At 53.2% G+C, this 25,070-nt stretch overlaps 1 protein-coding gene across 7 annotated transcripts in view; it reads right to left on the reverse strand.

Moving 5' to 3' along the window:
• Positions 1-25,070, reverse strand: part of EHMT1 (euchromatic histone lysine methyltransferase 1) — a 147,814-nt gene that overhangs the window by 19,663 nt on the left and 103,081 nt on the right. For 6 of the 7 annotated variants that reach the window (XM_027104128.1, XM_027104129.1, XM_027104127.1 and 3 more), the window contains 8 exons: positions 22,285-22,428; positions 21,284-21,510; positions 19,611-19,784; positions 18,442-18,524; positions 17,223-17,329; positions 12,227-12,349; positions 6,488-6,589; positions 4,821-4,925 (listed from right to left, as the gene is read on the reverse strand). In XM_027104128.1, coding sequence (XP_026959929.1) covers positions 4,821-4,925; positions 6,488-6,589; positions 12,227-12,349; positions 17,223-17,329; positions 18,442-18,524; positions 19,611-19,784; positions 21,284-21,510; positions 22,285-22,428 — 1,065 coding nt within the window. Of the gene's footprint in view, positions 1-4,820; positions 4,926-6,487; positions 6,590-8,839; positions 8,941-12,226; positions 12,350-17,222; positions 17,330-18,441; positions 18,525-19,610; positions 19,785-21,283; positions 21,511-22,284; positions 22,429-25,070 lie in introns of those variants that run through there. The other variant, XM_027104130.1, reaches the window with a different exon arrangement.

Here is a 25,070-nt window from a genome sequence, read left to right on the forward strand (position 1 = left end):
CCCCCCCCCCCCTTGCTCCCCACCCCCCCCCGTCTCCCTTCCTCCCTCAGGGACGTAACCAGTGACGCTGTAGCAGTTCTCTTTCTCTGAGTTAGCCTCAGAGATGGGGCCGCTGCTGCCTGTTCTTTCTGCTCTGCGGGCAGGGAGTGTGCTTGGCTCACACAGCCGACCCCTTGGGAACCACCGGGACCAAAGCGCAGCCTGGGCCCTGGGGCGCCGCCCACACCACCAAGGGGCGCAGCACGTCCGGGCGACCGGGGCACCCCCTGCACTGCCCAGCGCCCCATCCCAACACCCGCGTACATCCCACGCCTCCAGCTTAACCAACTTCAGGAAAGACAGAAGCGAAGCAGGAGCTAAGTGGTCTGTGTCTGTCACCCTCGACATCATCGGTCTGTTTCCAACGGAGAAAACTAAGGGCTGGCCCTGCCGTCAGCCCCGGGGTGTCCTGAAAAGCTGGGGCTTGTCTGGCCTCCCCTCCTGGGCATTACTCTCAGAAGCTCTCTACCCTCTGGCTTCCACCTTCTGCACATCTGCAAGCTCCTAGGTGAAACTGCAGTCTCCTGAGGGGCCTCTTTTCTCTTTCCTTCATCAGAACGATTTGTGACTTTATCACCAGAATTAGGTTCTGAGAACTTCCCAGGCCCCTAAGCCCTCCTGCCGGGGGGACTGTGCCATCTCCCAGCCTCTCTGAGGTCCACCAGCTACGTTACGACAGGCCTACACATCTGATGGGGCTTCCAGCAAAGACGGGGCAAGAGGGACCACACTGGGTTTACCCCCCTCCACACCTGAAAGAACCAGAGTAAGACAGAACAGTCAAAACGTGTGCAATAACAGTTTTCAAGAACTGGACACCAGGCAGTGAAAGGCTGCCCCCCCGAGAGGAGCAAGGGAAGAACTGGACACCAGGCAGTGAAAGGCTGCCCCCCCCGAGAGGAGCAAGGGAAGAACTGGACACCAGGCAGTGAAAGGCTGAGCCCCCGAGAGGAGCAAAAGGGGGCCTGTGGCCACCTGCTCACTGTTCCTCTCGGGCTCCAGGCCAGGGCAGCCAGGGCTGCAGAGCAGGCTGTGGGGCTGGGAAAGAGGCCTCTGGAGGGCTGTACGCTCCAAACCTGGACCTCCAGGAGGACACACCCCTGAAGCCAGGTGTAGAGGGCTCAGCACTGGCCCCACACAGGAGGGATGAGCAGCCTCGGGCCGAGACCTGCTCAGACCACCTAACAAACCTAGAAAGTGAAACCCCAAATGACCAGACCATTCCTAGGTCACTTTGCTGCACCCAGAGTAAGGCTCACAACAGTTCCAGGAACACAGAAATTCCCAGCAAGGTAAATTCGCAACGTCTCGTGTCCAGCGCAAGGTTACCAGGAGTGCAAAGACGCAGGAAACGTGACCCACAATGGGGAGCAAAACCAACGAATCAAACCCAGAACTGACACAGACCAGCAAACGAGGGCATCAAAGCAGCTGGAATAACTGTGTGTTCAGGAGAGACACATTTCAGAAAATACCAAGAAGACCCAAGCAGAATGTTCAGAACTGAAAACCATGATGACTGACGTGAAAGCACGCTGGATGGAATTAACAGCATAACAGACGCTGTGGAGGAAAAGGCTAGTGAGCTTGAACACAGAGCAATAAAACCAGCTGAGCAGAAATCCAGAGTGTAAAAATAATTTCAGAAAATGAAAAGCGCTTCAGTGAGCCGTGGAACAACTTCAAGCCCCCTGGCACACGCGGACCTGGGGCCTCGAGAAGTGGAGTAGGGGCAGAAGCAGCGCTGGAAAAAATGACTAGGAAATTTCCAGCTTGATAAAACCCCACACCCACAGACCCAAGGGGCTCCACGAAGCCTAAGCGCACTTGTGCACACACATAGCACCAGCCACCTCATAATCAAACTGCTGAACTCCAGTGATAAAGAGACAATCTTAAAAGCACCTGAAAGAAAAAAGACGTGGTACATACAGAGAAATGAAGACAAGGATGCCACCAAGACTTTCTCACTAGAAATGCATCGAGTGAGAACTCAGGAAAGCAGAATGTTTCAGGTACTGAAATTAAAAACTCTCAAGTTACAACTCTATATCCAGCAAAATACCTTTCAAAAGTGAAGGAAAAGGGCTTCCTTGGTGGCGAAGTGGTTGGGAATCCACCTGCCAATGCAGGGGACACAGGTTTGAGCCCTGGTCCAGGAAGAACCCACACGCCATGGAGCAACTAAGCCCGTGCGCCACAACTACTGAGCCTGCGCTCTAGAGTCCGTGAGCCACAACTACTGAGCTCACATGACACAGCTACTGAAGCCCATGCGCCTACAGCCTGTGCTCCGCAACAAGACAAGCACCATAATGAGAAGCCCGCGCACCACAACGAAGAGTAGCCCCCCCTTCTCCACAACTAGAGGAAGCCCGCGCGCAGCAACAAAGACCCAATGCAGCCAAAAATAATTTAAAAAAAAAAAAAAAGTGAAGGAAAGTAAGGACTTCGCAGGCATTAAAAAGCTGAAAGAATCCATCACAAGCCGCCCAGCACAGCAGGAAATGCTAACGGACATGAGACGCACAGAAGCAAACAGCAGTGGATGGACGGACCTGAGGAAGAGGTGACCACGGGAGCTGACACGCCAGGATTATTATAGCCTTTTCCAAAGGTCACCGTTGTTTAAATAAACAACACTACTGTGGTGTTTATTTAGTAAAATGCACGAGAGGAACAGCATAAAGCTGGGAAGGGAGAAATGGAAGCTAATACTGGGAGGTTCTCCTTACAGGTCCTGAAGCTGCATCCAACAAGAGCACGACCCCAGCACTAAGACAGACCCCAGGTCAAGACCCAGAGGACTGAGTCCGGCCACAGGGCAAAGCCAATCTAGGGAGAAAGGCTGCTTTCTAAACACACTGCTGGAGTAGCTAGAGGTCCACACACCAGAAGAAAGAGCCTGGTCCCTACCTCACACCACGTATGGACATTAACACCTAAACCTAAGGGACTGCGATCGAAACACAGACAGTCTCTAGGGTCATGGGTTTGGCAGTGAATTCACATGATTCATACAAAAAGTAACTGATAAACTGGACTTCACCAAAATTAGAAACATGTGCTCCTCCAAAGACAATGGCTAGGATTTATGAGACACATTATCTGGTAAAAGACTTGTATCCAGAATACACAAAAACTCTCCAAACTAGAGAATAAGAAGCCAAACAATCCAGTAATAAACGAGCAAAAGACCTGAACAGACCCTTCACCAAAGAAGGTAAGGCCGACTACATTAAGTGCTGGGGACACCGGAAAGGAACCAGACCCTCCTACCCTGGAAACGGCTGCACCCACAGGAGTGGCAGCGCCTGAGCAGGAAGGCCACAGCCCCACCAGGGAGCCCGGCCATGATCCACAGGCGCAGGACAAGCAAGCGGACGGCCTCTCGCAGCAACAGAAAGGGAGGGGGGCCCACGCTCAGATGGGACTACGAGAAGCGAGGCCGCGACAGGAAGCAGGTGGGCTGGTCACGTCTGGTTAAGGGGGGCTGGTTAGGAGGCACAGGAGGAAACCGAGGGGTAAGTGACATCCACTGTCCTGGTTGTGTGATGGTGGCTGGGGTTAGAATTTATCTAATTGTACACTTTAATAGCACAGTCTGCCAGCCATACTTCAATGAAGCTATTGAAATAAAACAATGACGCCGTTTCATCATATAAATAACAAACACACGACTCAATCAGTTCTTCCAATCCCTCAGAACAACCAGAGCCTACACTGCTGGATGCTGCGAGGCCGTGCGCTGCCCATGTGCCCAGACGGTCCAGTCCCGCCCAAGCACCCAGGGCCGAGGCTGCTCCAAACCACGACCCCATCCCTCGAGGAACAAGGCAGAGCGTGACTGCCGTGTGCTGTAGCTTCCCCGGACCTTGTCGCCTCCCTCCGCGCCACCCTCACCTGAAGCCCCCAGGGCTTCCCGGCCCTCAGCTGCTCTCGTCCCAGGGCCCAGCTCTGTGGAGTCGGCAAAGACGTCCCCAACCAGCTGTGCCTGGCCCTCGGCTGGGAGCTGCTGCTCCTGTTTCCTGGGTGTGGGAGGGTCCTCACACGGAGCAGCCAGGAGGACCGACCAGCCACTGCTCCCATCCTTTCTTCAAACAGTCCACTAAGGGCTCCGAACTGAGGGGTGGGCATGCCTTCCTGCCTTATTCCAGTATCAGTTTAACGAGCGTGTGGCTAGACTTCCTACTTATGGCTTGGGTAACGCTGTAAAGGTGGACACAGCTCCACAGGCCACACCCTGTCTGTGTCCCAGGAGCCCTGTCCCTCCGCCTGGGAAGCAGCACAGGGGCTCGTGCCAGAGCAGCCCCCCAACTCTGCCAGCCCTACCACCGCCCCGGTGCTGTGGGTCCCTGAAGCCCGCCCGAGAAATTCCCCTTTGAGTTCATCAGATGCGCCTGGTGCTGCCTGTGACCAAACAGCTCCACTGATACACAGCAGGGGGCTGTACCCAGAGGGACTGGCGAGTCCCCCGACCTTGGCCCAGGAGTGGGGTGAGCCCTGGGGCCTCGGACGTCACCACAGACATGGGAGCCAGTGTCTCTAAAGACCTCCAAAAATGCAGCTCTGCCCGAGGGGCAGGTCTCAGGGAACTGTGCCCCTCGGTTCACATCCAGCAGCTGGCTGACACACAAGATAACCACTGGAAACCGCACTGGGTCAACACATGGCTGGCGACTCAAGGGGAAGAGGTCAGAGCCACAGGCAGGTGCTAGGACGCTGCCACCCAACACACCCGTCCCCAGTCCTCCAGGGTCCGCCTCCCGGGGGAGACTCACGTTGTCCCGGATGTTGATGTCAGACCCCTTGGACAGCAGCAGTTTCACAAGGTCCACGTGCTTATACTCAGTGGCCCAAATCATGGGCGTCCAGCCGCCATCATCCTGATTTCAAAAGAAAGAAACAAACATCCATCACAGCTCCTCGAGACACAAGACGTGAGGCACCTCATCACACGGGACCTGCAAGGAGGCCCCAGGGGGCGGGAGCCAGCCTGAGTCCCCATTTTGTTGGAGGAAACTGAGGCTCAGAGCGCTGCCTGGGGATCCCAGCGAGCAGGCAGGGCCCACCGGGCAACTCGACACACCTGTGCACACATGACAGCGTCACCTAAGAAAAAGGCCTGAAGGCCACGGAGCAGACCCAGCTGCAGAGTCCGTGCCCGGCTGGCAGGAAGCACTGACCGGGACGCACCTGCCCACCCTTCTGGTCCCAGGACAGACTCCATGCACGAAGCAGGAGCAACAGCCAAGAACTACAGACAGACAGACGGATGGACATCAGGCCCAGAGATGAATGGAGGCCATGAAAAGTCCCAGCCTCTTCTTTAAGGGCCGGAGCAGAAGCTCACCAGGGCTGAACCCCCTGCAGGCTGGACCATGGCTGTGATGAGCTGGCTGTGCGCCGCTCTACCCCAGAGGCGACTCTTAGGAAACGAGTATTACGGTGCCAGTTCCTGCTCTGCAAACACTCTAGCACAACATTCTCCACTTTCCAGTCGCCACATTTTCCTGGTGGATGCACACGGCCTCCATGACTAAAGAGAGATGGTCCCTGCAGGCCTACCATGGGCACTGGGGACACGGCAGGGGCAACACAGCCCAGCCTGGGGGAAGAAACTCACAAAACCCGACCGAGTGGGAGATAAAAAACCAAAACAGGGGAAGGGGGCCCGTGGACCCCACTAGAACAGAGGTTGGAAAAACCACACTGCAGGGAGCTGCATTTCTGGTCCGTCTGGGAGGGTCCCACAGCCAGGGTGGTGGGCACGTGAGCTGGGTTAGCAGCAATGGCTGGGCCAGAAGATGAGGGGGTGGGCTGTGATGGGAGATGGTCATCCCAGAGCTTCAAGTCATGGGCGGGCGGGGTCCTAGGGAGCGGAAGGGGGTCTCGGAGGACAGGAGGGGCCCCTGGTGAGTTAGAAGGCCCCACCCTCATTGGCTATCCCCAGCCACTCACTCGCTCAGCAGACACGCACAGGACCTGCTCTGTAACCAGGCACTGCAGGTTACACAAACACCACGCCGGGGTCCTGACAGCAGGTGGACAAGAAGCAAACACACAGGGAAGGAGGTGGAATGTCCAACAGTGGCCAGTGCTGGGAGGGACGATGAGCTGCCACGGAGGTGGCACGGCACACAGGAGGCCAGAGACCCTGCTCAAGTAGCAGCATCTGAACACAGGCCACATGGAGACCAGGGCAGCCCAGGCGGACACCTCAGGACAAGCCTGCAGCTGGGCAGCGGCACAGAGCTTGGTGAGCGGCCAGTGGGCAGGCCAGGAGGGAGGTGGACGGGGGCGGAGGATGAGGCCAGGCCTTCCAGGACCTGGCAGGGGTGGGGGGTGGGGTGCCTCGGAGGGTGGAAGGGGCCAGGATCACCACGAAGGAGGACCACACCTCTGGCCAGCCCGTCAGGTGCCGTCACGAGTGGAGGAGGTGGTTTACCTGACAGTTGACGTCCATCTGCCCATTGGACAGCAGGTACTGAACCACATCATAGTGACCTTTCTTGGCAGCCAGGTGCAAACAGGTGGAGCCCTCTGCGTCCTGCAACACAAATGCATTTAGGTCCCGAGAAATCACAGCGTGATGGGGCAAGCTCGCCGTGCAGCCTGACACTTGTCACGGCGGCTGACCACCTCCAGGTTGCGTCCGCTGGCCGCCGGGCACACCTCCTAGATGGTTTTTAGCTCCATCTTCTCAAGGACACTAAGGGTGCCACGTTAACTGAACCATCTCAACAAAAAGCCTCCTTCCAGATCGCCAGTCTGAATGCAACGGCTATTATGCTGACACCGCTCAATACTTTTGCTACATGTGTGTGTATCCACAAATGACGGTTTTATGTTTTTAAATTGTCTATAAATAACATATCATACACCTGTCTGCAATTCATATTTAGTCCAACATTATGGTTTGGAGATTTCGCTTTGTAGAGAACACACAGCACTAGTTCCCTTATGTCAACTGATGTAAAACTAGCCCAGTTTGTGCATTTGGTCGAGGAAGACTCGTTTTTCACCAATATTCACCAAACATTGCAATACATTTCCCGGATTCCTCGTGCAAGAGTTGCCCACGGGGTCCCCCAACACCGAGACCCCCCCCCAACAATGACACGCATGTGCTGCTCCCCCAGGCGGGCTCAGCTGTGGGCTTCACGGGATTCTACGGCCAGGGAATGGGGTGTCTTGGGGGCTTGAAAGGCAGGCGCCTTCCCGGCATATCCCGGTCACACATCTCTCCAGGGAACTGCCTGGTCACCTTCCTCACCCATTGCTTCCGGTTACTTTCTTTCATCTGTAGGAGGCCCTGATGCCCTCTGGCTGCAAAACCCTCTCCCGGTTGTAGCTGCCCGTCATGTACCTTGTGACATCTTTTGTTGACCAGAAATTCTGAATTCTAATGCATTTGACTTTATCAATCATTTTTGTACTTTTGTCTTGTTGAAGAAATCTTTCCCGACGCTGGAATCACAAAGCTAATCTTCCCTCTTAACCTCCAAAAGTTCTGTAATTTTGCCTTTTGTGTTTGATTCTTCTGTTTGCCACGTGCCTGACGTGTGCCCTGACCCTGCTCACTCAAGCCTGGTCCGCGTGTTAGCGTGTGTTCTCCAGGGAAGCAGAGCTGGTTCTCGCCTGCTCACTGGCTCAGACAAACGTCTGCCCTTGGCTGGAGGGCTTCATCCTCTGACACTGGATGTAATTACGACACGGTTTTAGGGTTAGATGACCACCTTCCTATTTGTCCTACCTGTTTCTAGTCCTCTTTTCCTGCTTTTTAGTTACACAAGTATTTTTTAACATTCCGTTTTACTTCTTCTACTAGCTTTTTAAAAAGTTTTCCTGAAAGCTATACTTCTTTGAAATTATTGCCTTAATGTTCTGTAGGGATCACGAGCTTCAACTTTCCCATCCACTTAGGTCAGTACTTATTCCCTCCCAGGAAAGAACTAAAACCCAGGACCCTGCTCACATCCACCACTGGCTCCCCCTGTGCTCCCGCTGTCCTGTCTCACTTCCAAGTTTGTGTAAACTCCATCTTACAATATTCTTCTTGCTTTAAGCAGCCTTTGTCTTTTAAGAAACTTAAAGAAAACAAGTATTTACCATTTCTAGTATTTTCATTCCCCAAGAACGGGATTTTCCTCCCACAAGCTTTAGTGTAAACCTGCTGGTAAGTCCTATCAGCTTTTGTGTACCTGAAAATGTTTTATTTCACAAGTGCTTTCTGAAGGACGCTTTTACTGGCTGTAGCATTCTGGGCTGACAATTTTTTTGAGGTTTTTTTCTTCCCTTTTAGCACAATAAGAATATCACTCCATTGTCTCCTGGCCTCCGTCGTTTCAAATGCAAAGTTGGCAAATTCTCGTAATGTTCGCTTACACGTATTATGTGTTTTTTCTGGGGCTGTGTTAAGGTTTTCGACAGTTTAACATGATGTATTTAGGTGTGGCAGCCTTAGTATTTATCCAGCTTGGGGTCTGCTGAGTTTCTTGAATCTGTAGGTTATTTTTCACCAAATTTGGGAAATTTATGACCATTTTTCCTTCAATAAATTTTTTTCCACTGGGTTTTCTCTCCTTTCTGGGACTCCAATTACACATCAGACAGCTCAATGTTGTCCTACAGTCTGCTTTTCAGACAGAATGGTTTCTCTGATTGGTCTTGGATTTCAAGGACCCTTTCTTCTACAGCACCCAGAGTGCAAGCTCATCGGTGAACTGTCTACTCCAGACCTCCTCCAATCACTTGTCCTGCAGGCTCCAGCTGCTTCTGTAAAGCCCTGAACACTGACCTCTTGCCTCTTCAGTGGTGCTTTGCTTGGGCGCTGGCTCCTGTGACGAGGCTGGGAAATCGTCCCCTGGCCGAGAACTGGGCAGAACTCACCCACCCATCCTAACGGAGAGGATTAATAACAGTTATCTATAGATAGTCATAGAAAAGCTAAAGGTTTCCAGATCTCAAAAACCACCAAAAGCAAAGGACTAAATACCAGCTTGAAAAAATATTCACAACAAATGTAAATAACTACATACAAAAAAAGTTAACTTTGAGAGAAGCAAATTAAAATAGTAAAAAAAAAAAAAATCATTTTTGCATATCAAATTGTTAATTTTTTTTTTAACTGTAATGATCGGCACTTGTAAGAGTACAGGGAAACGAGTGCTCAGACACTCCCGGATGCAATTCAGAGAGAGGGATCAAAAGCCTTAGAAATGATTATATATTTTGATCTAGCAATTCCACACACACACCCAGAAATCTGTCTTAAAGAAATCAAACGTGCAAAGATTTAGCTATGAAATGTCTGTTGAAGCATTCTGTACAATAAAAACTGAAAATAACATAAATATTAAACAGTCAGCAAATCTAAAAAAATGACACAAATTGTATCATGAAATACAACACAGCCACTTGAAATAATGTTATAGAATATTTAATGACATAGAAAAACGAGTGAGAAGTTAATTTGATGGGAACAAGGAGTTGATAAATTAGTATGAACAGACGATCATTTTTTTGTTGTGTATTAATTTGAAGGGCTGTGGGATTTAGCATTTTTACTGCTATTGCGTGTGTGTGTACATGACATAAAACTTGCCCTTTTAACCATTTTAGAGTGGTTCAGTGGCAACATGAATTGCTTTCACAGAGCTGTACCATCACCACACTCTATTCTCAAAGCCTGTCCATCAGCCCAGGCAGAAGCTCGGTCACCACTCAGCAACAGTATCCCCCCCTCACCCCGGGTAACCTCCAATCTACTTTCAGTCTCTAAATCTGCCTGTCCCAGGTTCCGCACATAAGTGGAATCATACAATATTCGTCCTTCTGTGTCTGGCTTCTTTCACTCAGCATACCGTTCTCAAGTTCACCTGTGTTGCAGCCTTTGTCAGAATTTCCTTCCTTTTTGAAGTAAGGCTGAATAGCACTCCATCATATGGATGGACCACATCTGGCTTATCCATCGCCCGTCAATGGACACTGGGTTGCTTCCACCTTTTAGTTACTGTAAGCAATGCTGAGAACAAGGTGTGTACATACCTGTCCGTGTCCGCGCTTCCTGTTTCTTTGGGCACATACCCTGGACTGGAATTGCTGGATCATATAGTAATTCTATGTTTAACTGTTTGAGGAGCCACCAAACTGCTTTCCACAGTTAACTGCATCATGTTACATTTCCACCAGCAATATATGAGAATTCCAATTTCTCCACATCTTTGCTAGCACTTATTTTCTGATTTTTAGATAATAGGTGTCCTAAGGGTCTCACCATGGTTTTGACTGCATTTCCCTAATGACTAATGATGTTGAACATCTTTTCACGTGCTAACTGGCCATTCAAATATCTTCTCTGGAGAAATGTCTACTCACACTCTGCCCATTTTTGAGCTGGGCTGGAGTTTGTTATTGAGTGGTAGGACTTGTCAATATATTCTGGATAGTAAAGCCCTATCAGATACAGAATTTATGAATATCTTCCCCTTCTGTGGGTTGCCTCTTCACTCTCTTGAAGAGTGTCCTTTGATGGACAAAAGTTTATAAATTTTGATGAAGTTTAAGTTACCTAGTTTTTCCTTTTATTGTCTGTGCTTTTGGTGTCATACCCAAGAAATGATTGCCAAATCCAATGTCATACAGATTTTCCTGTTTTCTTCCAAGAGTTTTACGATTTTAGCTCTAAGTTTAGGTCTTTGATCCCCTTTGAGATAATTTCTGAATACACTGTAACCTCATCCTTCTGCATGTGGAAGTAGTCCAGTTTTCCCAGCACTTGTGAAAAGACGCCCTCTCCTGCCATTGGATGCTCTGGGCCCCCTTAACATTAATCACTTGATCGTATCTGCGAGGGTTTATTTCTGGGCACTCTATTCACTGTTCTATACGTCTGTCTCTAGGCTGGTACCACATGGTTTTGATTACTGCAGCTCTGTCATAAGTTTGTTTTGTTTTGTTTTGTGGTACACGGGCCTCTCACTGTTGTGGCCTCTCCCGTTGTGGAGCACAGGCTCCGGACGCGCAGGCTCAGCGGCCATGGCTCCCCGGCCCAGCCGCTCCGCGGCATGTGGGATCTTCCCAGACCAGGGCACGAACCCGAGTCCCCTGCATCGGCAGGCGGACTCTCAACCACTGCGCCACCAGGGAAGCCCCTGTCATAAGTTTTGAAGTCAGGAAGTGTGAGGCCTCCAGCTTTGTTCTTTTGCAGGATTGTTTTGGTTGTTCAGGGTCCCTTAAGGTTCCCTATGAATTTTAGGATGGGTTTTTCTATAAGCTGTAAAAAAAGGCATTGGGATTCTGATAGGGATTGCACTGAATCTGAAGATCGTTCTCAGTAGCAATGACATTTTAACAATACACTCGGCACTCAGTATCCACGGATGCAGAACCCACGGATATGGAGGGCTGACTGTACCATTAGGGGACTCGAGCATCGGCGGGTTGCTATCTGCAGTGGTCCTGGAATCAATCCCCCGCAGATACTGAGGGAGGAAGGTACTGTCTTCTTCCAATCCATGAACACCAGATAATTTCCATTTATCTGTGTCTTCTTTAATTTCTTTCAGCATTTTTTAGTGTACAAATCTTTCGCTTCCTCCGTTAAGTTTATTCCTAAGTATTTTATTCTTCTCAATGCTATTGTAAGTGGAATTGTTTTATTTCCTTTTCGGATAGTTCATCACAAGTGTATAGAAATACAACTGACATTTCTGTACTGATTTGGTATCTTACAACTTTCCTGAATGTATTTATTAGTACTAACAATATTTTGTGTGGATTCTTTATGATTTTTTTACATATGAGATCATGTCATCTGTGAACAGAGATCATTTTTCTTCCCCCTTTCCAATCTGGATGCCTTCTATTTCTTTCTTGCCTAACTGCTCCAAACTGAAGACAGAAGAGAGAAGATGTGCCTATCCAAAGAAGGAAGCTGAACACCTCTGCACACAAACTCCCTATCAGATGCTTGACTATCGTCAGGCATAGTGGATCCAGTGCTCACTAGTATTTTCCACAAATAAACCGGTAACCAAGTAAGGTGAACTACCTACTTCCAGACAACCCGGTGGATGCTTGGTGGCTACCGATTTCTGAAGACGTTCCAGCAAGGAACCGGCCCTGTTCCTCTTCACGAGGAGCTTCTACATGAAACAGGGGTGTGCTTCTGAGCAGTGAGTACCTTCGGATCCACGAGGGCCCCGGCCTTGATGAGGTACTTCACCGCGTCTAAGTGGTTGTTTTCTGCCGCCTCCATCAGCGGGGTCCTCTGGTCCTCTGAGCAGGTGTCGATGTTGGCGCCCGCCTGGTGAAAAGAGGGACAGCTCAGGTGTGAGAGCTGCCACCGCAGCCACACCCAGCGAGGAAATATTTCCCAGGCTCAGCACTTGGAAACAGAGGGATCTCAGGGGCTACATTAAGTCTTTCTATCGACTAAGCCTGAATCTTCCAAAGCAGAATTCAGAGACATGGTTATTCTGTAACTATCAAAACTTTAGCTCAAGAAGAGCATTTCATTTCTAAGCTAATTGGGTAGAAATGCTTACAGTAACGTTAGTGACAGCACTTTTAGAAATAAGAAAGAAGGTTAGACCCCAGAACAGACAAAGAAGGGGTGCTGAAGGGGACTCAGCAAGGCAGGGCCAGGAGGCAGGCGGTGGCCCAGCCTGCAGGGACCGTGGGGCCCCAGCTCAGGGGCCTCAGAGACCTCTGTCTCCGGCTGTTCTAAACACCTGCCAAAACAAACTGAAGAAAAACTCATTCCCAGGATGCATTTTCCAATGGAGTGTGTACTTGGAAACCAACGAGCCAGGAGGTATGCTTGGGTAAATCGTCTGTGTGAAACTGAAACGCCCAACCTTAAAGTGGGTTTTCCACTAACAGCAAAGCAAGTGTTTGGCAGCTGAACGATTTAAAAGAGCTAATACTTATAAGGCTGAAAATAGTATCGTTTTTACTACTAGCAATTAAAAAACAAAAGTAACCCAGTTTAGTCAGAAATTTAAAAATAGACCTAGAATGGTACACATGGAAAGCCAGGGGAACTGAGGTGGTCAGGGATGGTGAAGGAGACTCGGCTGTTCCCACGGAGCAGAGCTAACGTCAGAGAGCAGGGGCATCAGGTAGGAGACGAGTGGGGGACACAGGTCAGATGGCCCAACCTGAGCGCGAGGCAGAGCCAGGATTCCACAGCAGCTAACTTTAACAACGAAACTTGGAAAACCACACGAGATAAAGGTGCGGGGTGGGGGGCTGCGTAGCGCTGACGAGGCCAGCGTGGGGTCGGCCATGCTCTGCCAGGCTGCACAGGCCAAGATGTGCCCTCTGCCGGTGAAAGGCCAGGCGCCGCCTGTGACTGGGTGCACACACTTGGCAAGACCCCCCCCACCCCCAAACCACCCTGAACACCCAGGGGTGCGAGAGCCCGGGCCGCAAGCCTGCCCGGGGGACGGCCCGGAAGGGAGGGGCCCACAGGCCAGGCAGCCCCCGACAGGGCCCATATCTGAGAGGCCCAGACGGGCAGATGACCAAGAGCAGAGCCATGGGCCGCACGGTGCAGAGGGTCGGGCTCGGAGGGCCAGGCCCTCCCACCCGACACCCAGGTAGAGCGTGAGGACGGCTGCTCGGTGTGCTTGTCTGAAACCTGCGCCGGCCAGTGACGGCCCCACCCACCAGCACGGAGGCCCCGCACAGGGACATGTGGGCAACCCAGGACCACACCTGGGAAGTCAGCCCAAAGGCTAGTGATCGTCACCAGGAAGAGGCAGGGGTGGTCAGGAGACAACGCGGAGAGATCTGAGACACGGAGGGAGGTGGAAGGAGGGCCTCCACCCAGAGGGAACAGAGGGCCCGGGAGGTGCGGGGCGAGCACAGCCCACGGCACATCCTGGGCTCCCAGGGGGCAGAGCAGCGGTTGTCGCTCTGTCCCTCCCCTCTGGGCCCATGACTGCTAGAAAACGCACCTTTTCCTATTAGTAGATGCCTCCTGGGCTCACGGCCTGCAGAGCAGGCAAAAGCAAAGCAGGCGAGATGGACCCCAGATGCAAGCAAACACTAACACAGAGGGACAGGATGGCGACAGAGCCGGCGAGCAGATGGAGACCCAGGTAGGAGAAGCCAAAGCAGTGACCACAAGTGGGGACACACCCAGGCCCGGGCCCGGAGAGCCGCGCGGCAGGTCACTCTGACCACGGGCGTGCCTGGTGCCGGCCAAAGGTTGGGGCTGGCCAAGGGTACCGGAGGGTGTCAGTGGCGGCGACCAGCACAGCTGCCCCTGACCTCGTGCCCCCGCACACCGGACATGCACCCGAGCGCCCCAGAATGCGTCCTGCTGGGGTTTCGTTTAATGTTGTTATTTACATTAAGTGTCCACCTGTGGCAGGGCCACCGTGCCGCAGTTGCCTGGATGGAGCTGTTTCCAGCGAGACCTCGGCATGAAAATTAAACAGACCGGGAAATACCCAAACCACTCCTCACAGGTGCTCCTCCACTGACCCCAAGCGTGAGCGAGGGTGCCTGCTGCCTGGGACCAAGGGCCAGAGCCCCTCTGGGGGCACGTGAGGTGGGCACCCACCAAAGCTGCGCCTCACCCTCGGATTCGGGGCAAAGCAAAGGAAATCCGTCCCACGTCGGATGGGTTCTGGGGAGAAAAGGACACAAGAGCACAGTCCCCAAGTCGGGGAGTCTGCAGCCTGGGCCACCAAATTAACCACCAGGCTGACAATCTAATCTGAAGTGATGTCAGGCGGTCACGCCTCCAGGCTCCGGGCAGACAGTACAGAGTCATAAAGACTGCTGATGTATAAAACGTTGGTTTTTTCCAAAATACATGTTTTATTCTGCAATAGCTTACAACTCACAAGAGGCTGCAAAACAGAACACAGAGCTCCTGTGTTCTTTGCCCCGGACAGTCTTCCACTATCACGGCCAGTGGGGAGAAGCAGGGAACGGGGCAGCAGTTCAGTGAATGACTCTTAGGCTTTTGCTCTTTGAATGAAAGAGGCAGACAAAGAATTCACACTGTGTGAGGTTTACAAGTGGACAGAGCTGAGCCATGGGGTTGAGGACCTCTGTGGGGCTGTGAGCGCGCAGAAACACACACACCTGATCGTCACAACACAGGCTAGGAGAGCTGCCACGGGGGAGGGACACATGGTGCTTCTGGGGGGCAAGCAGATCAGGCCATGTCCCTTTAGAACCACTCATTAACCAAGACGTTTACGTTTCAATGATTTTTCTGTATGTAGCTCACACACGTTTTTATGTTAAAAAAAAAAAAAAGTTGGGGTGTGGGGGGAATAGATTCTTTCAAAGGAGTGTGAAACTACCTTTTCCAAAGGAAGAATCATGTCAGAAGACCATCAATTGTTCCCCCTCCCCCTCTGCCCCTCCTCTTCTTCCCTCTCCTCCTCCCCCTCCCCCTCCCCTCTGCCCCTCCTCCTCTCCTTCCTCCTCCTTCCCCCTCCCCCTCTTCCCCCTCCTTCCTCATCCTTCCTCTCCCCTCCCCCTCTGCCACCTCCTCCTCTCCTTCCTCCCCCTCCCCCTCATCCCCCTCCCCCTTCCCCCTCCTCCTCTTCTTCCCCCTCCTTCCTCGTCCTTCCTCCCCCTCCTCCTCCTCCCTCTGTCTCAAGACTGAGCAAGTAACAGCCACTTGTTAGAATCACAGAGTGACCTCTGGAGGCAAGAAAGCAAAGACTATAACTTCCAAGCAAATAAAGAGAAAGGAAATGAGACAAAACAAAAGTCAATCCAAAAGGCAGCAAAGGAGAGGGAAAAAAAAAAAAGAAATATTTGTTTTAAGAGGTTGAGAATCAAATCTACAATATAAGAAATCAGAAATAAATTTTAAATGTCAAAAGTTACAGTAAGCATAAGCAGATTGAAGATTCCTATTAAAATACCAAGGCTGTCAGACAGAGCTTTTTAGAAGCTTGGCTACATGCTACTTAAAGAGATCTGTCCAAACGGAGCCTCTGGCGTGAGCCAAACTTGGGAGGGTTCTGACAAATGTCTCGGGTGTTAGAAATCTAAACCAACAGGTAACCCCACTGTACACCACCAATGCAAAAGCAGGCTCCACACTTCATACAAGCACATCTTAGTCTGTGCACACAGCACAGGTGAGAAGAGGATGAAGCAGACACTCCAGGCCGACAGTGACACAGAGCAGCTGTGACTAGACAAGAGACCTGGGGGAGGGGGGTGTCCGTCCAGGGCCCCAACAGAGATGCCCACAGGACGGTCCTCTCCAGACACAGAGCCATCCCGAAGCCCACCCGACACGAAAACCTCCAGCTGACGGGCCCCAGCCAAGAGCCCACCACCGGCATTTCAGTCCTTTCCTTTACAAACAAACAGGATCCACCAGGCATTTGAGGGAAACCTGAAATAAGAAAGACCAGAATGAACAGACCAGTATAAAGCTTCCAAACACTGTGGGAAGACCCAGAGGCTACAGAAAAACGTGGCAGCACAGACGAGACCCCGAGAGGAGCCGAGGGTCACGCCGAGAGCGCCGCCCAGAAAAGCGGGACGGAGCGTGAGTCCAGAAGCTGCAGCAGGTAAACGTAGGCGCTTGCGGAGGGACCTGGAGCCCAGACAGAAAATCTCCCAGACCTGAACCTGGGCTGTGGGGAAACTCCAGACCCGTGGGTGAAAGGAAATTTCCTGAAGGCTCCAGAGATAAACATGTGGCTTAAGGGTGGCCTCCGGGAAACAGGGGCCCCAACACGGGCCAGGGGAGGGATGTCCCAGAGAGCAGCAGCACCAAGAGTGGACGATGTGCTTCCCAGATGACACAGGGCCAGTCTGCCTGCTCGGGGTGGATTGGGGGGGGGGGGGGGGGGGGTGTCCAGGACACATTTACATGACCACGGAACGCAAGCTCTCAGTGCAGGGCGGGGGGTAGGAGGAGGCATGTGCGCATGCCTGGGCTAAACCCTCCCACGCCAGAAGTCGGTGACACTAAAAACCCAAACGAACTAAAGTCAAACACCGAATGGCAGTGCGTCATCTCCAGAGGCGGCGTAACTGGCAGGAGCGGCAGCGGAGGGGCTGAGGGCACTGGGCAGAGCCAGGGCGGGTGGGCCTGGGAGCCTCTGGCACTGCTGGGCGGCCCGGCTCTCGGGCCCCAGGCCAGGCTGGCTTGCTTTGGCGGCCCCAAGAAGACCGCATCTGACCTGAATCAGCATGTGACAGATGTCCACATGGCCGGCCTCCGCTGCAGCATGCAGGGGCGAGCGCTTGCTCTGGTGCTCCATCTTGAAGTTGGGGTCGATCCCGTCAACTGCAAACCAACAGGAGGTGCCGGTTACCGCAGGTGCAGCCCCCAGAGCCCGGGATGGCGCAAGGGCTGGCAAGGCTCCAGGTGGAACCGACAGGCAGGCCTGTGGTCAGATACCCCCAGCACCTGCGCTCCTCCTAGACACCCTCATCTAACTCTGGGTTCCCCCGTCTCTCCCGTCCCCAGGCCTGGGCCCGAGCGTGAGGGTGGCGGGGCCCCAGGATGGATGCTCCACAGGGAGCAGGACCCCCAGGACAGGCCCAAAGGGAAGGCGGTTGCTGAGCACAGCTCCCAGCCTGGAATGGAGACGGGCTACAAGGCCAACCACGGACCGGCAAGGCGAACTCAGCATCGCACAAGGTCCACGAGGAAAATGATTAAAATCGCCATTTCAGTCAACATAAAATAAAACCTTTTTTTTTTTTTTCAGAGCAAATTGTCAAGCTTCTTTCTTGACTTACTGTCAAGTTAAACGATTCTTAATCAGCCTTTTCAAGCCAGAGAAATCAAGCCTACGCTCTGAGCTCAGAATCAAAGCGCTGTCCCTTGCTCCGCAGGAGACGGAGCTGGGAAGGACCCGACCAGTACATTTTCAGGTGTTAAAAACCCATAAAGGCAGATACACACTGAAAACACAAGTGCCAGGTGGGCTGCACCCTGCACACGAGGGCGCCAACTCCATCCACACGGCACAACAGCCCAGCTGGCTAACTCTGCTTTCATGGAGTCGACATCTCTTCTTAACCTAATAATCACATACTTAATTCCTGTTTAAAAATGGGGAATTCCTGGGACTTCCTTGGTGGTTCAGTGGTTAAGACTCTGCACTCCCAGTGCAAGGGCCCCAGGTTCAATGCCTGGTCAGGGAACTAAATCCCGCATGCCGCAACTAAGAGCCCACATGCAACAAAGATCCCACGTGCCACAAGTAAGACCCGTACAAAAAAAAAAACAAACGAGGAATTCCTGGAGAATACTTCCACTGCCGTGACTGAGCATGAACACTGTGAACGGGCTGAACACCAGGGGAGCCCGTGTGCACCAACCAGAGAAACCGGACAGAGCGGGACACGGTGGACAGTCACCGAGAGACGTTGACAGATATGGCCACCTACCCAGCATGAGCAGCACCTTCTGCAGCTCCCCTTGCCGGGCCGAGAAGTACAGCTGCTTCGGGTGGAAGCGGAGCTTCTTGGGTCTGCAGAGAAAGCACAAGACAGCAGTGAGCACAGGCTACACGCACACACACACACGCATGCAGGCACGCGCGCGCGCGGCACCTGCAGGCTGGGAAGGCCTGGGTTGGGCCCACCTGCCCAGCCTCAAGGTCAAGGATGCCACACCCACCAGGCATATCACGGTAAAAATAACCAAAATTAGTGAGCATCTCCTTCACCCACAGCACGAGAATGGTTCCTGAGGTTCTGCATTCTGTGCAGGGCACAGAGTGAGCTGCTTCTTCTCTATAGCATGAGGTCAAGGGACCCCCGAGGTGGTGGAGGCAGCATGTCACACCCAGCTACACCCACCCTCTTCACAGTACAGAGTCTGGACCCGGTGAGTAGGGCAGGGGACTGGACAGTCACCATAAGACCAGGGCTAGAGACCAGGCTGGAGGCGGACAGAGAAAAAGCTGTGGGGACTCAGGAACGTGTCCCAACACTACAACTTCCCGAGAAGCAAGACAGGAAGGTGAAGCTCTGAGGGAGGGAGCCGCGCGGTCTGGCCAGAGCCCTGATCGTGGAACCCCATGACCAGTGGACACCTGTGGGGTCATGGGTCGGTGCACCGGGCCCTCCTGCAGAGCCACAGGTGGGCTGCAGTAATGGGAGCCGCAGGGACAACCGACGGGCCACCTGCTCCAAACTCTCCTTTCAGAGACGAGGAGCCACAGAGTGACACTGGCCCTAACATCCTGAGGTCAGAGCCACGGTCAACGTGTCCAGGGAAACATGTGCCAGAGCCTCCCAGGACTGTCCTCACTATGCCTTCAGAGGATCACTTTGCTCTTAGTGGAACGGACGATAACCTGCAATCGTTTCCCAAAGTAACGGAAGAGAAGGTGCACGGTCCTGATGACCAATGCTAACAGGAGACCTAAGGAAGGCCTCAGCGACCTCCTGGGAATGCCGTGGCCCTGGGGGCGCGGACAGCGGGGACGTGTGGCCCTGGCCAGCACCAGACGCCGCAGGGGGACAAGGACGCGTGCGCAAGTGCCGGCGGCTGACTCATGCAGGAGGACACGGAGGGGAGGAGTCTGCAGGAAGGGAGCGCCAGGCCTTACTTCTCCGAGTCCAGGGCGATGAGCGCGCTCTCCAGGGTTTCCTTCCCAGGTCCCTGGGAGAGGCCGGGCGCTGGCTTCCCCAGCCCGGCCGGCCCCATGGGGTCGAAGGCCTCGGGCACCTGGGGGGCTGTGTTCTGCGGCTTGTCATCCTCTGAGAGCGGGGGTCCAGCAGTGCTTCGGGGAGGAAGAAATAAGTGGAATTCTGAGTTTTAGAGACGTGGAACTCTCCCTTCTTGTGGAAACCAATGAAAACACAAAACATGATTCACTCGGACCCTCCAACGGCACTGCTCTTCTGAGAGTGAAAATGGTCTCAGGTTCACTGACCATCTGTCTGCTCAGCCCCTGGAGGGAAGAGCCCAGACTCAGAATCAAATCCCAGAGAAAAATGGCATTCAGAAGTGAGGGCGGCTTTCCCAGGACTTTTTGCCCAATGTTCAAATATGCTTTAGTGAATGAACTTCAGGTTGAATCTAAAGTCCACTGCCCTCCCAACGCAAGGGACACCTTGGAATTTTGACTCAAAAATCATTAAATTTAGGGCTTCCCTGGTGGCACAGTGGTTGAGAGTCCGCCTGCCGATGCACGGGACACGGCTTTGTGCCCCAGTCCGGGAAGATCCCACATGCCGCAGAGCGGCTGGGCCCGTGAGCCATGGCCGCTGAGCCTGCGCGTCCGGAGCCTGTGCTCCGCAACGGGAGAGGCCACAACAGCGAGAGGCCCACGTACCGCAAAAAAAAAAAACAAACATTAAATTTATAGATTAATACGATTAATACAGAATAATATGAAGGAGTCGACACCATTCCAATATTCAGTTTTGAATGTCTACAATTCGAGTCTCTTAAATGACCTTCAGTGAAGTTTTATAGTTTCCTTTTTTATCAGTGTAGTATCGCTTGCTTTTTCCTAGGTAGGTTACGGGTTTCGTTGCTGTTTTGAAAGGCTCTCTCTCCATCACCCTGGCTTCTAGCTGGACACACTAGTGGGGACGAGGCTTCTGACACCTTTTCTTACCTGATCCTCTGGCTGACTGACTCCATTTAGCTTTATGAGTTCTTCAGCTATTTCTACTGAATACTTCTGAGAAGAAAATTATGTTTCCAATATCAACCCTTCTCTTTTAAAGACTGTTTCTTCTGTGTTCAGCTAGGGCCTCCAAAACATGACGCAGTAAGAGCAGACTACAGCAGCTGACACTAATGTTTCATATCATACACTACACACAGGTACAGATGTTTAGGGACAGGTACACACAGGTACAGATGGGTAGGGACAGGCACGCACAGGTACAGACGTGTAGGGACAGGCACGCACAGGTACACGTGGGTAGGGACAAGTACACACAGGGACCGATGTTTCAGGTGTATACTAACAGCTACCTATGGGAGTACTGTGCTTCGACCGAAAATACTGTGATACCACATCAATTAGGATGGTGTGATACTGGTTCAAAATCAGGCAAAGAAATGTACAAAACTACACTGAGTGCAGAAGAGACATGTGCACAGTGGCAGCGAGCAAACGAAAGTCAGCATGCCTCACAGCCTCACGTGTCAGAAATCACAGCGAGTGTGAACCAGCTGGGAGACGTCTGGCAAGTCGGAAGACATCAGCAACAATTAAAGATGGGCATCGTCAGGTGAACTCTGAGGGCTCAGGGGACGCCGTACCTGCCTGTGGTGGTGTCGGCCCTGCCCTCCACTGTGGAGCCCTTCTCCTGCCCAGGGGCCAGCGTCACGGTGGAGGTCGTGTCTGCTTTTGCGATGGTCACCTCTCTGGCCTTGGAGGTCTCCTCCCCACAGTGGGGACAGTAACTGGCGTTATCGACTCGAGAGGCGCAGGCTTTGTGGAAACGGTGAGAGATGCTGCTCTCGGGCTGACATTCCATAAAATTACCCTAAAAACAGGGAGACCAGAAATCTTCTTTTAATTGGGGCTAATACGCAGAAGAGCAAGCAAAGCCCAGAACTGAGCTCTGTGTGGGGGCAGTAAGCCAGAGCCCGGGGGGCTCCCAGCCCCTCTCCGGGTGAGAAGAAATGATGCCCTGCGTCCACGGGGCCCCTCCCAAGGCACGTCCACACACGTGCTATTTGAAGGAGAGAAAATCCCCATCCCCGCGCCCCGAGGAGGCCGAGGCTCACTCTCCAGCTGCTCTGACCAGGGGACGTGCCGCATATAAGTCCAAAGACGGACCCACGGAAGACACACCCGGGAAGACACTCCCAGAAGCAAAAGCCCGAGGAGGGAGGTGCCGCCAACAGCCCTTGGCAAAGAGCGCCTGACACCATGCCCTCCGGGCGACCCGGCCTCAGGCCAGGGCTCTGGGCCGAGGAGCAGCGCTCTCCCTGGGAACCCCTTTTCAGCAGAAGCAGAAAAGCATGATGAGGATGGCAAGGGCACACAGGCGTGACGTCTGGAGAAGCCCCTGGGGGAGAGGCTCTGGGCCCAGGAACACAAAGGGCCACACGGAGACCAAGTGAGGGCCATGTGAGCCACATGAGCATCTGTGGATGAAGTCACTGATGGAGAAGGTCCCGGAGGCACTGGCGAGCAGGACGCAGTGGAGGGCCAGGCGGCCCTGCCTAGGTAGACACGTGAGCGGCAGGAAGGGAGCCGGGGGCCCAGGTGCCCGCAGAGGCCAAGGGCAGGACAGAGGGGGCCGGGCACTCACAGCGGTGCAGAAGTAGCCGCAGCCTGGACAGCACTGGTGCTTCACCATCCGGCCCCGGTGGTCTTCACACAGCACCAGGAGCGGCGCCTTGCTGGACGGGCGCATCAGCTCATGCTTGACCACGCTGTTCGTGCACCTGCCCAGCTGCAATCAGACGAGACCGAGTCAGCTGCTGCCATGTCACAGGGCGGGGGAGGGGGATGTCAGGAAATCAAAGCAGGAAGGCGGCCGGGTCCTCCACAACGTGATGAAGGGCTGTGCCGCCGGTTCACGGACCAGGGGGTCACGGTGGCCACATGAGGAGAACAGCCTGGGCTAGGGGCTGGGGCATCAAAGGGAACAGGACACATGCCAGGAAGCACGACCAGTAGCGGGGAGCACAGAGAATCCACAGGACCCACCAGCACTCGGGCGGCCCACCTGCGCCCGCTGTCGCCCTGGCGCCTTCCAACAAGGACCCTGGCCTCCTGGCAGCTGGTGCGGGTGACGCACCCCCAGCCCCAGCTTCCTCCTCACCTGTTCCTCAAGGGAGCCCGTTCTCAGAGACTCCATGGAGCCCAGAGATCGGGGGGGGCAGATGGGGCCAATGCCCCCAGGAAAGAGGCCCAGGCGGCTCTGAGGCTGGAACAGGAGGCCACGAGGGAGGGCACAAAATCAAGCTCTCAGCACCAGAAATAGGAGGGAGAAGTGAAATTCCCAGGGAAGCGCTGGGAGACGGAGGGAATTTTCTAAAGTAAAGCAAAAAGTCAAAAATGTGGAAAATGGAGAAGAGGTGAGAAGGCTGGAGGCTCTGCAGAGAGGACCCAGAGCGGGGGCCGGGGCTCCTGAGACACGGACAGCCCGAAGCAGATGGCAACGTGACCAGGACGTGAGAGGAAACTGCGCCCGTGAAGCTGTGGCGACAGGAGAGGATCGGCCCAGACCTTCCCCCCAGGAACCTCCCTCAAGGAGCTGCTGAGGCAACGTGCCCCCCACTGAGAGGGACCGATGTGTCCGAAAACCCTACAAAGTGAGCAAGTCCATCAGTTTGGGGTGGAATCGGTAACAGGCACAAAGGAAACAATGAGAAACGAGGCAATTACTAACTCTGGGAAAAAGGAAAGGTTGCTCAGGAGAGGAAACCCCTGGCCCAGCTGTGGACGCTTCCACGAAAACAGCAAAGAGGCTCCCTCGATCGACGGAGGGAGGGACAGACAGATGCAGACCGCGGTGCGGGGGCCGGGGGGGGGCACCCTTCCCACAGTAAGAACCCTCAGACAACACCTCAAAGGAGAGGTCAGGAAAAGAGGGTAGAAAGCAGGTATTTGAGAACATGGAGAAAATCCCAGGACGAAAAGTAAAAGGGGCCAAGGGTTGCTTGGGGGGAGGGACCCTGAGACCCACCCACGTCGTGGACATTCAGGATCTCCAGCAGCGGGTGGGGGGCAACAAACAGCCACCAGGACGCCCCCTACAACCACCAGGACCCGCGAGGCCATCAGGAGACACAGGTGGAGGCCTCTGACTGGCTCAAGTACACTCAGCGAGGAGGAAGTTCAACAGAAACCGTCGGACCCCAAAATGGGAAGAGAACGCAAGTGCGGAGCCTCCATCAGCTGTAAGACGACATCCCCCGAGCCCGCGTCGAGTGGCTGGTTTCGGAAAGAGAAAAAATAAAGACACTGGGCAGGAACTGATTTTCTAGGAAAACAGAGACACCGGGTACAAGTCCAAGAAGCTCAGAGAAACCTAAAAAGGACAAACACCAAGAGAGAGCAGCACAACCCCACACCTCAGCCTCAGAGGTCAGCGCGGAGGACTACAGCAACAAAGGCCGCGGCCGCTCCTCGGGACCTTCGGACGGCAACACCAACCGACGTCCCGAAGTGCCCAGAATTCTGTACCCATCAAAGTGTCTCTCAAAACTGGAAGCAAAACAAGGACTTTTTCAAACAAACAAAAGAGAATTCATTATGAGCAGACTTGTACTATGGGGGGAAGGGTCCTCAGGCACAGGGACTGTGGTATCAGAGAGAAATCAGATCGGAACAGAGGAAGAACGCTCTGGATGCAGTTTAAATAAAGGGAAACAAGAGATGATTACGGTTACTCAGTCTAAAAGATGAGTATGTACAAAACTAATAGCATATATGAAACTCAAACATATGACAAAAGATGGGAGACAGGACTTGGGCCACGCATGTAAGAGCCTTACGTGTTAAGTGGCACGATGTCAATTCAAGCAAGACCGTGATAAACTAAGGCTGTGTGTTACACACTCCAGAGCAACGCTGAAAACGTGAGGAAAATACATAAAAATAAAGCCAACAGTGGAATAAATTGGAATCAAAAAATTTCAACCTGGGACTTCCCCGGTGGTCCAGTGCTTAAGAATCTGCCTGCCAATGCAGGGAACACGAGTTTGATCCCTGTATCCCTGTCTGGGGAACTAAGGTCCCACATGCCTCGGGGCAACTAAGCCCACGCGCTCTGGAGCCTGTGAGCCCCAACTAGAGAGCGCCGGCCCACGCCGCAACAAAAGATCCCACATGCCACAACAAAGACCCAGCGCAGCGGGGGGGGGGGGGGGGGGGGAGGGGGGGGGGGGCGCGGGGGGACTCAATCCAAGAGGCAGAAAATGAAGAAAAAGGAAGAACAGATGGCATAATTCTTAGCACTATTAAGATGTCAGACTAACCCAACTACCTTGATAAGTGCAATGGGGATGATCCAAGCAAACCACTGGGAAGACAGAGACTATCGGGCCCTGTGCAGGACACGCTGTCTAAAGAGATCTCCAAACATAC

This window comes from Aethalodelphis obliquidens, unplaced genomic scaffold, assembly GCF_003676395.1.
Source record: "Aethalodelphis obliquidens isolate GAN/ISIS:26980383/991018 unplaced genomic scaffold, ASM367639v1 scaffold7, whole genome shotgun sequence".
Taxonomy (NCBI): Eukaryota; Metazoa; Chordata; class Mammalia; order Artiodactyla; family Delphinidae; genus Aethalodelphis; species Aethalodelphis obliquidens.